The sequence below is a fragment of the Caenorhabditis briggsae genome, assembly GCF_000004555.2.
Source record: "Caenorhabditis briggsae complete genome, chrII, whole genome shotgun sequence".
NCBI classification, from domain to species: Eukaryota; Metazoa; Nematoda; class Chromadorea; order Rhabditida; family Rhabditidae; genus Caenorhabditis; species Caenorhabditis briggsae.
Window position 1 is genome coordinate 11,029,201 of NC_013486.2, and position 11,965 is coordinate 11,041,165.

The window sequence follows — 11,965 nt, forward strand, 5'->3', positions numbered from 1 at the left end:
CTGTCCCAAATTGGAACGCTGTTTTGTGTGTGCTTTCATGCGCGCTCTGTTGCAGGCAGCGTTCCAATTTGGGACAGTTCGACTCCTTACCAGTTCGAACTTGTAACAGTTCGATTCTGTCCGCGTTCTATTCTGGTAAGTGTGCGAAAAAAGGACTGTTCTGAATTGAATCAATTCGATTTTAGGTCTGTTCGATTTTGAAAGCGTTCGAATTCGTCGTACCCCCATTAATTCGCTCAAGAGATAAGGAGTTAGATGACAAGACAAAGGAGGCGATTAGCGAGAATAGTTTTATGAGAATAGAAAAATTCATGGAATTTATTACAAATTTTTAAAAAATAGCTCTGATTATCATGATTATTAAACATTTGATTTCAGGTCAAGACTAGATTCAATTCAGGGTTTTTCAAAATGTTTCTCAAAATATAAACAGGAAATGATTGGATCATAAGGGGTGGTTAGTACAATAAGAAAACTAACATGGGGGAATTCGAATAAATTGAGATCTTCTTTTCACAATTCAAGGTATTTGGAGAGAGATCAAGATTATTGAACATATCAATATAGAGATTAGGCGGGTACAATAAAGCGGTTGTTCATAAAGTTATTCAACTCTCTCTTGGTTTTTATTTTGTCTCGAGAGCATTTTACTTGGCGGTCGTTTCCGAGATCAATCGTATATTCCATCACGTGGCTCTTGCCTCGGAAGTAGCAGGCGTACACTGTTCCGTCGTCCCATAGAACGTTGACCTATAAAATTACCTTCAAAATAGTTTTCAGTAATAATAACTTACTCTAGATCCATACTGATGCGCTCCATTCTCACAGTGCAAGCACTCACACGATTTGATATCTTCAGCGAGGACATCTCGACTGCAACTGTTGTCCCAAAAGTCGACCACAACAGTATTTTTACTTTCTGCTGTGATAATCGTGCCGGGTACATAAACTTTGCGGTCAGAAGCTGATTGCTTATCTTCATAGAACACTTGACCACCTATGTTCACTTTTACTACGGGAGTCTCTGGTTTGGATTCGCGGAAAGAGTCCTTGTGATTCCCACAAATCATGACGACTCCTCGTGGAAAGTCTCGTAATTCGCAAACGAATCCAACTCGACGAGCACATGTAACATGTGCCACTATTGGAGCAATCGCCGTGTTTTCAACCTCCTCATGGCAATGCACACATGGAACAAGACCTTCGCCAATCCGTTTGCATACGACGCAATTCCATCGAGAGTGCTCATACAGGTCTCCATATTCGTTTCGGTATTCTTCATCGATGTTTGGCATAGAAGCAGTTATAGAGTGTTGACGTGGACTTGGTTCAACAAAGCAAGCGGTTGGACCGATAGGACGATCAAATACAGTTCGTCTGTTGAAAAGTGCACACTCCACATGCGCCCATGTGGAATCTTTTCCGATTTGACACGGAATGAGAGCTCCTCCTCGATACTGACAAAGCTGACAGGATGCCAATCTAATTTCGACATCTGTGTGATTCCTACAGCGAAGGCATCTCCATTGCTCATTTTCATTTGGGTGATCTCCCGAGCAGCATTTCGAGTGTACTGTAACATTGCAATTTGAGCATGTTAGCAATCGATCTGTTTCTTCTTTTTCCGGATCGGTAAGCTCGGGTGTTTTTGAAAAAACTGACGAAGGTATCAACCGGCGAGACCTGAAAAGAAATCTTCATTATTGTTTTCTGATTTGGTTTTTCTTCGGAAATAAAGCTACATTTTTTTCTAAAAATTTCAAAGTCGGATGAAACTTACATAACAGGAAGCTCGGCATTTCTTGTCGTCATATGAATCGGTTGGAAATATTGACAAACTGAACAGTGCGGCCATTCAACACTCCTGAGCTCGTTGTATCTACGTTCCAAGAAAAAATTCACACGATTATTGGATCGGAGTTCAAAGGACACTGAAAAAAGAACCGACTATATTTTTATACCATTAAAAATTCACCTTTTTTATTTTGTAGCTTGAGCAGTTCATCATAGTCAGGTCTGAACTCGACTCGATCCATTGTGTAACCAGGTAGAGATCGCATGAAGGAAGACACCTCTGCCACGGATTCCAAACTATCCGAGCAAGAAGACACTCCCAATCTGGATCTTTTCGCAGGACTTCGATTTTCCTGCGCTTTTCTCTTCTTTGCAACTCCTTTCTTATCGTCTTTGGGGCAATACCAATAATCCACCCAAGGGATGACTTCATGTTGTCGATACTGACTCATGAAGCAGTGCATATCAATTTTTACAGATGATTTATTGCATTCGCACAGAACTGCGTCTTTTCCATAGTCGATCCATCTGTCGGTAGCGAAATTCGTGGACTCGGCCAGGTTATAATCCAGATTGAATCCCATATGGTAGCCACGTGGAAAAGTTATTATGAACTCGTTGGGGCGTTGAATCATTGTAGCATACGGTATTTTGGCTGCTCGCAAGAGTTCCGGAGTCACTATGAATGTTTTATGACGAAGGAAAGCTTTGCACTTTGGTGCCTTTCCATCTTGATCCGAAAACTGTTGGCTCATGAATCGTTCAAACCGATCAGCATGCTCTGAACTGATGGAAAACCAGTATTTCGGAGCTCCAAAATGAAGGAAATTGATCGAGTACAAGTCCATATCTTCGGCATGCCATGGAAACGTTGTTTTGTACATTCCAAAATACAAATAGACAGTATTCACTCCTTTTATTTTGCTGTTCGCATCGTCTAGAACAGTTCCAAGATGGTTCATGTTGAACTCTTCTATTCCTTCATCATAGAAACTTCCTTCAGTATCAGCACCGTATATTGGTGTACCTTCAAGTATGTTTTCGAAATAATATTTCTCGATGTCGATTCCTGTGAGGTTTGGTTTTGGGTTCCGGAACTTTGCAGATTTTGCTAATTTCTCGAATTCCCCTGCCTTCATTTTACGATGTGACGTCTCGTTCCTTTTGAAATAAGTTCCTGGTTTTTCCGTAATTTCTATCGTTTCCCTCACAGGTCTGAAATGGAAAGTTATGATTAGCCAACTGAATAAACTGCTTACTGATTGATTTCGTAACTTTTAACGTCGGAGAAACAGCTTTTCGAAGGCCGTGGTGTCCATCCCTCTGGAGCCACAATTTTTGCAACACCGCCTTTCAAATGTGCTCCATGATATTCAATTTTTTTGATGTATTGTTTGAAATCTTTGAATTCCTCCATTGTTGGATAAAAGGTCAGTACTTCAGAAGTTCCAGTTGGTACATGTAGTGGATGGTTTTTGAGATGTCTGAAATTCTTTATTTAAAGGTGGTGTGCGGTGAAAAATTTTATTGCTTCACTTTGTGCAGAAATCCATGTAGATTCCCATAAAAACAAAGAAAAAATTCCAAAAAAAATTCCTTCATTGAGAAAAACGGCATCGAAAAGTCAAAGTGGGATCCGGTGGCCTAGCCGCCAGGTGTGAGTTTTCTAAGCCAACTGCCGGTAAAAGCGCGCGAAATTCGAATTTTTATTGATTTCCAGTGTTTTCTCTGATGTGTTTTTATGATTTCAAAGTTGTTTCGTTAATTTCCTACATGGTGTATAAAAACCTATAGGATATAAAAACCCCTAGAAAACTCACACCTGGCTGCTAGGTCACCGGTTCCTACTTTGACTTTTCGATGCCGTTTTTCTCAATGAAGGATTTTTTTTGAATTTTGTATTTATTTTATGGGAATTTATTATTCTTGCGCAAAAAAATTGGAGTTGNGGCCGAATTTTCACACAAGTTAGGCCACCGTATTTCAAGTTAGGTGCAACCATTGGGTGAAAAAACGGCCAAAACCGCGAAAAAATCGAGAAAAATCGATAAAAAGGAAAAAAATAAGACAAAAATTTTGCGAAAATATTTATTGTTGGGTTACGGTAGCACTCGTTTGCCAGCTGTGTTTTCGAAAATTCTCCTTGAAATATGGTGGCCTAACTTGTGTGAAAATTCGGCCACAACTCCTATTTTTTTGCACAAGAATAATACATGAATTTCTGCACAAAATAAAGCAATAAAATTTTTCACCGCACACCACCTTTAAGTGAATTGAAATGTTTTATTGACTGACTTTGATGATATCATCACCGGTGTTCGCCCATCTGTGAACGTTGTTCGGTAGTCGATTCCGACGTCAGATGGTCCAGGGGCGACACTAACATTCTCTGGAACGAGTGGTCCCGAGGACGTGCTCGGCTGGTTTGTGAGGAAATAATCCTCCGCGGTAGGTGAGATCATCTGAAGATTTACGGTGAGGATAAGGTACGAGAAAGCACGATAACGTATAATCCGAAAGGTACCTTTGTAAGAGGATTTTATACGTTAGAATGATCGGGACCAGAAATGAGCGGAATGAGAAGTTTGATCCGGAAGAAGGAAGACGAAACAAAAATTTTGAAAAAATATTTTTTTAAAGTTTTAGAATCAAATAAAAGTGATTTAGTCTCCATTAAACGAAATTTTAGGTGGTAGCTGAGGTTGAGTGAACAATTATAAAAATTGTAAATTTCAAAATAGTTAGAATTATCCGGAATCCCGTTCGTCTCTGATTGGGAGACATAAGATGAATGAAAAGCAAAGAACAAGCAATGAAACAAGCTGATAGATGGGAAAAACAATTTGTAAACAATAATTAATGTTATTTACGATCACACTTTTCAGCTAGATTTTTGATGTTGGAAAAGAGATAAAACTAAATACAGCTGTATTTACAGTAACCTGAACATGGTTTTACTTTCCTAATTTTTTTTGTCTATTTTACTGAAATTTTCGACGATTTTCTGAATTTCCTAACAAGGGAATGTCGTTCAGAAAGCTCTTCAGAATTTTCTCTAAACTTGTTCATCTATAGAATCCAGAATGGGCGTTTACGTAATAATAGTCGCTACCTGCAAAACTCGCTGAAACTCGAGAAAAATCGATCTGAAATTATAGCATTTCCACCAGTCTCATCGCCTCCCTTCTCCTCCCCTTTCTTCACTGCATTGCGTGCAAGAGTAAAACATGTCTCTGGCTAGCAGGGAGGACCACGAAAGCACACATGCAGGTTCGGGTCCTCGTTCTTTTATTTTTATTTTTCTTATTTTTTCAAACTTAAAAAGTCGTTTTCGAGGATTTTTTCAAATGGGAAACACTGTTTAAACATTTTCTATGATCTGAAATGATTTTAGAATAATTTCAAAAAAAAATTATTTTTTGAAAAAAATCACCCACACACTTTTTTTCATGAATTTTGAAATTTTTTTCAAAAGTGCAGAAAAGTATTTCAAACATTCAGGTGGGATAAAAACATCATTCTCACAACATTTGGAAGCCCGAATATGATTATTGCACGAACTTACAAAAATAGTAATTACTCAAATATTGCTTGAAATTAACTGAAAAGTACAAAAACATATGAAAATTTCATCTGTGATTGATTTAAATAAAGTTTCACTTTTTTTTTGAAATTATTCGAAAATCATTTCAGATCATAGAAAATGTTCAAAACAGTGTTTCCCATTTGAAAAAAATTCTCGAAAAGGACTTTTTAAGCTTTAAAAAAAGAAAAAAATAAAAATAAAAGAAAGAGGGTCTGAACCTGCATCTGTGTTTTCGTGGTCCTCCCTGCTAGCCCTAAGCTACCGAGGCATATTTTTCTCTTGCACGCAACGCAGTGAAGAAAGGGAGGAAAAGGGATGCGATGAGACTAGTGGAAATGCTATAATTTCAGATCTATTTTTCTCGAGTTTCAGCAAATTTTGCAGGTAGCGACTATTATTACGTAAAAGCCCATTCTGGATTCTATGAATGAACAAATTTAGAGAAAAATTCTGAAGAGCTTTCTGAGCGACATTCCCTTGTAAGGTGAAAAAACCAAGGACGAAAATCGAAAACAAATCTTCGAATTATTTTTAGGTTACGGTATTTTTCTGTTCTGGGACCTCGGAATCTGGTGTTTCTCTTCTACGGTTCCGGGGTTTTTTGACGTTCATTAATTCCATTTTCAAATTACTGAATAGAAGATTCGAAAAAATAAGTTCTCCATATTAGCAAAACCTGTTATCTATCCTGCCAGCTGGTGCGCCTACGAAGTGTCAGATCCAATCCCTTTATTCTACCTACATCTCATGTGTTACTTTACCATTTTGTCTCATTTGCTTTCAAATAGCTCTATAAAATCCGCACATCTAGAATAGTCACTAAACAAATAAAATACAAGCGAGAACACCTAAAAAGTTATAAAACACGGGAGACCACCCAATTAAACGAGCTCGGAGATTAGAGTGATAATATAAATCGTAATATGAAGAGACTTCAAAAAAGAAAGCAGAGAAATTCAATGAAACGTGCATACTGGCAAGTGCAAGAGAGAGAGAGAGAGCGAGAGAGGAGCGTTGAGTGAAAATATCGCACAAAATCCGGATACGCAGTCTACGTTAAACACTGCGGCAGACATAGAAAGAAAGTGAGAGAATCGAGTTTTTCCAACAACAGAGTGAAAGTAGCATGTGCTGCTTGGAGAAGAGTAGACAAGAAGAAATCGGGAAACGATCGATTAAACACCCGCGCAGGAAAGATTCAAAAAAGAACTGCATTTGATCTTAAAATTCTTATATTTTTGCGTTCAAAGTGCAATAAAATGAGAAAAATTTAAGGAGCTCTGACGACTTCCGGAATTTTCCGGGCAGCGAGCGCTTAGCTTAGCTGGTAGCAGCGCGGACCCTCCAATGATTGAACCACAAGCTCACCTCCTCGATGGGCTAATGTGAGCGAGACGGTATTTTTGATTCGAGAGAATGACAGCGTCTGAAATCTGAATAAATCGATTCATTGGACAAGCTTCCCAAAAATTGATGAAGGAATACTACTTGCAGAAATCATCGTTCTTCAAATTCTATAATTTTCAGAAATATAGATGTAAAAGGTGTCAGAAAAAACATCGGCACGAACTTATGAATCTCTGAAACAAAGGGCAGGATTTTAGTTTACAAGATGAAATCGAAAATCATGAATAAGTTCCTGTCGTGTTCTGAGTGAGAGTTGGAGTCAGGTGGAGAAAAAACTGCTCGAGAATCCGAACAGAGTAGTTTAGATTTGGAAAACGATTCTATGGAACTATATGTCGCCAGTGATGAGAACAATCTGTGAGCAGATTATCTTAAGAATGCAACACATCTGCCAAATAAATACTACAAAAAATTCGATCAACTAGAAATGAAAATCGTTTCCCAAATCGACAAAATTTCTTCGACAATCTGGAATAGAAAAAAAAACTCAGCTGATGATGTGAATTTGGTAACACAGAGTTTCAAATAATGATTTGCCTTATGTGTCCGATTTTTTGAGGTGGTTTTTCGATAAAAGTGCCAGAACAGAAGCTGCTGACTTCAAATTTAGAAAAATCAATTTACAAAAAAAACGTACAAACGCGACACTTTGTGCACCTTTAGTTAATCGCGGTGAGACCTGGCGCTGAAACACTACGCGCCTTTAAGGATTACGGTAGGTGAGAGCGCGGTTGGCCTATTTCAGTCATTCGTCGTTTTGTTTCGGTGTTGCCGATTTTTTTCTTTTTCAGACTTTGTTTTCCAGTTTTTACTCTTCGCGCATAATGTATCGATACTCATTTTTATGTTTTTAACTTCGATGTTAGTTGGGAATTATATGTATTGCTGCTTTTTATAATTTTCTCACACTGCTAGTACAAAATGGAGTACTAAATATGTAGTATTTGTTTAGTCTCCTATGATCCTTCTTATATCCGACTTCTGGTACTTCTTTGAAAAATAATCGAGACAAAAACGTTTTTCGTGTAACTATCACTTCCAGTATACCAAAGTTGTTTTGCAAAAATACGATGTTTCTGATTCGATTAATTCGAAATTCTCGAATCTTTCTCTCTTGTAAACGTCGATTCACTGTTCTGTACCCATTCTGAAATTCTGCCATTTTTACCATCTTCTCTCCTATAGTTATTATACCATTCCACCTACTCTCTTATCTTGCCGCCGTTTCTGTCATGTAATAGAAGAAACAGAAACAAACGGGCAAACCTATTCATTCGCGTTAGACGTAGCACTCACAATGCACCCGTCAGTCGCATTGAAGAGAAAGAATAACCCTCCTGCTGCAGCCTTCGTTCGCGTCGTTGTTTGCAATGCGATTGAATGGTGGGAGAGGTGGTGGTGGTGTTGATGAAGGTACTACACCATACAGCACCATTATTGTTCGAATGTGGTGGGCCGTGAGATGGTTTCCTACGGAGAAAGGTCGCTATTCGTGCTGACGTCACTAGTATGCATGAGAGGGGGTAGAGTAGATCTTAGAACGAAGCAGATGTTACGATCCTTGGCAGGATGCCAAGTCGCCAGATGCTAGTCGCACCTGCGTTCTAATTTGATCCCTGAATATCAAGAGTGAGAAAAGTATTGAAAGGATTTCATCGGGAATAGCCCAGGTTCCAGCATCACTGGGAAACAGTATCTATATTTCGAACAGTAGTTTTGAAAAGTTCTTCTTCTAGATTTGTTACACAGACTTTTGTTCACCTCGTTGTATGGGAAAAGGGTTCTGGAATGATGCGGTCTGATCATGCCTTCACATAGTTCGGAGCCGAAACAGAATTTCAGAGTGTTTCAAAGTTACAAGTCTAATCTCGAATAGGTTCTATCATAAGTTTTGTACACAAAGAAGCTCCTTTCAGCGAGAACGTCTTTTTAATATGATCGCTGGAAAAATGAGCCCCTTCCGATCGTTAAACGAGGAGTCAGTGAATAATCAAAACTATCGAGAATCTCTTGATTCGAGATTCAAGAAACTGTCTTAGCAATTTCATCATGTTCGTTGGAGTTATTTTATATGGTGCGTGACGATTATCGAGTTGACAACTGGTAACTTGCTATCGCTACCATTTTATCCATCATCCCTTTTCTGAGGTTCTTCTATTTTGAACCCTTAGCCCGGGCTACCGTAGCCCCATTACCACCTATCCTGCCTTATGTTTTCATTGTCACGTTGTTACCCTATTGTATTCTGATGCTGAGTTCTCAGGGGATTCTACCACCCTCTTAGACAGTCTAAGTGTTGGAGTCTAAGACACGCCCACATTACTAGGCAACAGTTGCTCCACCCATCCACCAGATTGAGGTATAAAAGACCCTCTGTAGATGTCAACGGATTCATTCATCACTACTCTATGATGCTGTACTCTTCTCTTTCTTTTGGTTCTTCTCAGGGCAATCCTTATTCCTTTCCTTCTCATCTGCCAGGTCCCAATAGACCCACCCAACACTACCCGCTCGTTTTCTTCATCTTGCATCTTGGCCAGTCAGTAGGAAGAAGGGAAAGACGCGAACGAAAACGAGTTGTTTGCCACTCGCCTATCGATCGCGGGGCAGTGTGTTCAGCACTCGCCATCATTCGCGAAAATATGCGTGCGCCTCGTTTCTCTTGGCCTGCCCCACAGCCAGACAGCCTTTACCAACCACCCTTACTAACAACAGATCAAAAACGATTCATTCTTCATTCGGTCACTAACGAACTCTGTTTCGATCGATACCTAGTTTTTTTTGGATATTAGATCCAGGCAGATACCGTAATTTTGTCAGCAAGAGATTTTTTTCACTTTAGTATACTGTAGGCGCTTTACCCACAAATATGACTTTCGCTCTACCGTAATGCGATCCTACATAGAAATTTTTTAGCTCTCTAGCCATGGCCAGTTTCGTGATGGTTCTTATAGTTAGTTATTTCTCTCGTCTCAGTCAGAGATCTCTTCATTCGCATATCCTCAAGCCTTCCTATCGACCAAAGAAGTCATTCATGGACAGCAGTAGTCAGTGTGCGTTGCCTTCCCTTCTTTCTTCTTTTTCTCAGTGTGTTGGTTGTTCAGCAGTCGCGTTTTCGACCGCTTTGCATTCGCAACGCGTTGCGGCTCTGCGTTGTCACGCCAAGGCAGCAGTCACAGCAGCAGTCGTCACTACACTCCCCTTTCTTTCTATCGCACATACATACGCATTGAGGAGGCCTTGCTGTGGCCAACAGACATACATTTCTCCTCACTCGCTCAATCGCCTTCCCCTCATTCGCACACACACATAGAGACGTACACTGAAGAAGGACGACCCTGGCAAGAGGCCTAGTGCTGTCTTTCTACCCGCCCCTCTCTTCATTCGCTCGCTTCGCAGCCATCCACAATGGCTGCCTTCTTCTTCTTCTCCTATCTTACCACTTCTTTTTCTTCATATTCTTCTACCCTTCTTACCCTTATACATTACATTTTCAGAAACTTACAACCAAACCAACTAACGATGGCTAAAGCTGCTGCCGCCAAGGCTTCCCCAGTGAAGAAGGTCAAGAAGGGAGGAAAGAACAAGGACCCAAATGCTCCAAAGCGCGCCATGTCCGCTTTCTTCTTCTGGATGCAGGAGAACCGTGAGCGCATCAAGAAGCCAGGAATGGGAGTCGCTGACGTTGCCAAGGCCGCTGGAGTCGAATGGGGAAAACTCACTGACAAATCGGTATGTTGAGAAACAGTATTTAGTATCTTAGAAACCATATATGTTTTACAGAAGTGGGAGAAGAAAGCCGCTGACGATAGAAGAGATACGAAACTGATATCGCCAACTACAAGAAGAACCATTAGGCTGATGTCGTGCTGCCTCCTACATTAGCCCCTGTGTTCTGAAACGAATGATACTCAACGTTCAATCTATCCATCCCAACTCAATCATTTATTCTCTCTTTGTCCCCATTTCTTAACTGGCATGTGCCCTCAAGTTGAAGCTTAGTTAGATCTCATTACTTCCTCAAACACAGCTTTCTCTTGAACACACTGTCCAAAAGACCAAAAAAATTTCTCGATTCACATAATGTGCCGCTTTCAAATTCTGTTCCATCGCTCTTTTGTAAAACTCCCCCAAAATTTTTTTATCCATTCTGTTGTATTTTTGGTGATTCTGAATCGCAATCCTTCAATAAATGGTATTTCGGCACTGTTAACTGTTCTTTGTTTATAAGACGGCAGCCGCGAATGATGACCATCACGCGATGGAACAGCCGGCTTTGTCAGTTGCCGTGTCTATTTGAATTCTCCGTCTTCGCGCCGTTGCCCGCGTGATCGTTGCGGAGAAAGGGGCGTGGTTTGGCATAGTGCCAGGCGTGCATTAGAAGAGGCAGCTGAGGCGAAGAGAGAAGGAGGAGGGCAAGATTATGGGAAAGAGGTGGGTGACGTGGCAGAAGGAGGTCATTATGCCACTCAATAATGAAGAATAACTGAGAGACCAATAACAACGGGCGGTGCAAGCATGGAGAAAACATATTCGAGTTCAAACAGACAGTTTGAATCAACTATCGATTTTTGGGACTATGCACCGCTGAAGATTTCGAAATTTGAACCAAATTATTCGGGAACTAAATGTCAGAAGAGAACTATTAAAAAAAATCGCCAGAACTCAAAAATTACTGAATTTCAAACTTCCGCTCAAAACGCAAAGTGCGTCAAGGCGCATGACGCCTTTTCGTGATCATAGCACCCTCTCTGGTTTCATATACTCAGCAATTTGTTTCGGAGGNATGGATTTTTGAACTATTAAAAAGTTATAACATTGAACAGGAAACATTTAGAATGTGTCAAAAACCTTTTAAACACTCTAATAGAACGCCACCGGGACCGTCCACTTTGAGCCTATATATCTCATTTTCTGTGAGAGATATCAAAAAGTGTTCAACTGATAAAATGATTATCATGATATCAGAAACATTTTATTTGTTTACAACTTTTTGATATCTCTCACAGAAAACGTGATACATGGGCTCAAATTTGACGATGATTCGGGTGGCGTTCTAATAGAGTGTTTACGGTAATTTCAAAAGTTTATTTTTTTATATTAAAAAAATTCTGACTCAGAATTTTCAGAAATTTTCAGTTTTTTCCCACCCCTATATTCACATTCATTAGCTCAATT

General features: G+C 39.8%; 2 protein-coding genes across 2 annotated transcripts; one reads left to right on the forward strand and one right to left on the reverse strand.

The window, feature by feature from the left end:
* Nucleotides 1-570: 570 nt before the first annotated feature.
* On the reverse strand, nt 571-4,256 carry Cbr-jmjd-2 (the record flags this gene model as incomplete). Its single annotated transcript, XM_002631452.2, has 6 exons — nt 571-750; nt 795-1,683; nt 1,781-1,931; nt 1,976-3,009; nt 3,054-3,278; nt 4,090-4,256. The coding sequence occupies 6 exons, from the start codon at nt 4,254-4,256 to the stop codon at nt 571-573; spliced, it is 2,646 nt and encodes an 881-aa protein (XP_002631498.2).
* A 6,053-nt stretch (nt 4,257-10,309) lies between these two features.
* On the forward strand, nt 10,310-10,672 carry CBG20663 (the record flags this gene model as incomplete). The annotated part of the gene is made up of 2 exons (XM_045242677.1): nt 10,310-10,519; nt 10,571-10,672. 2 exons carry the CDS (start codon nt 10,310-10,312, stop codon nt 10,670-10,672), a joined length of 312 nt encoding a protein of 103 aa, XP_045097102.1.
* Nucleotides 10,673-11,965: the final 1,293 nt, after the last annotated feature.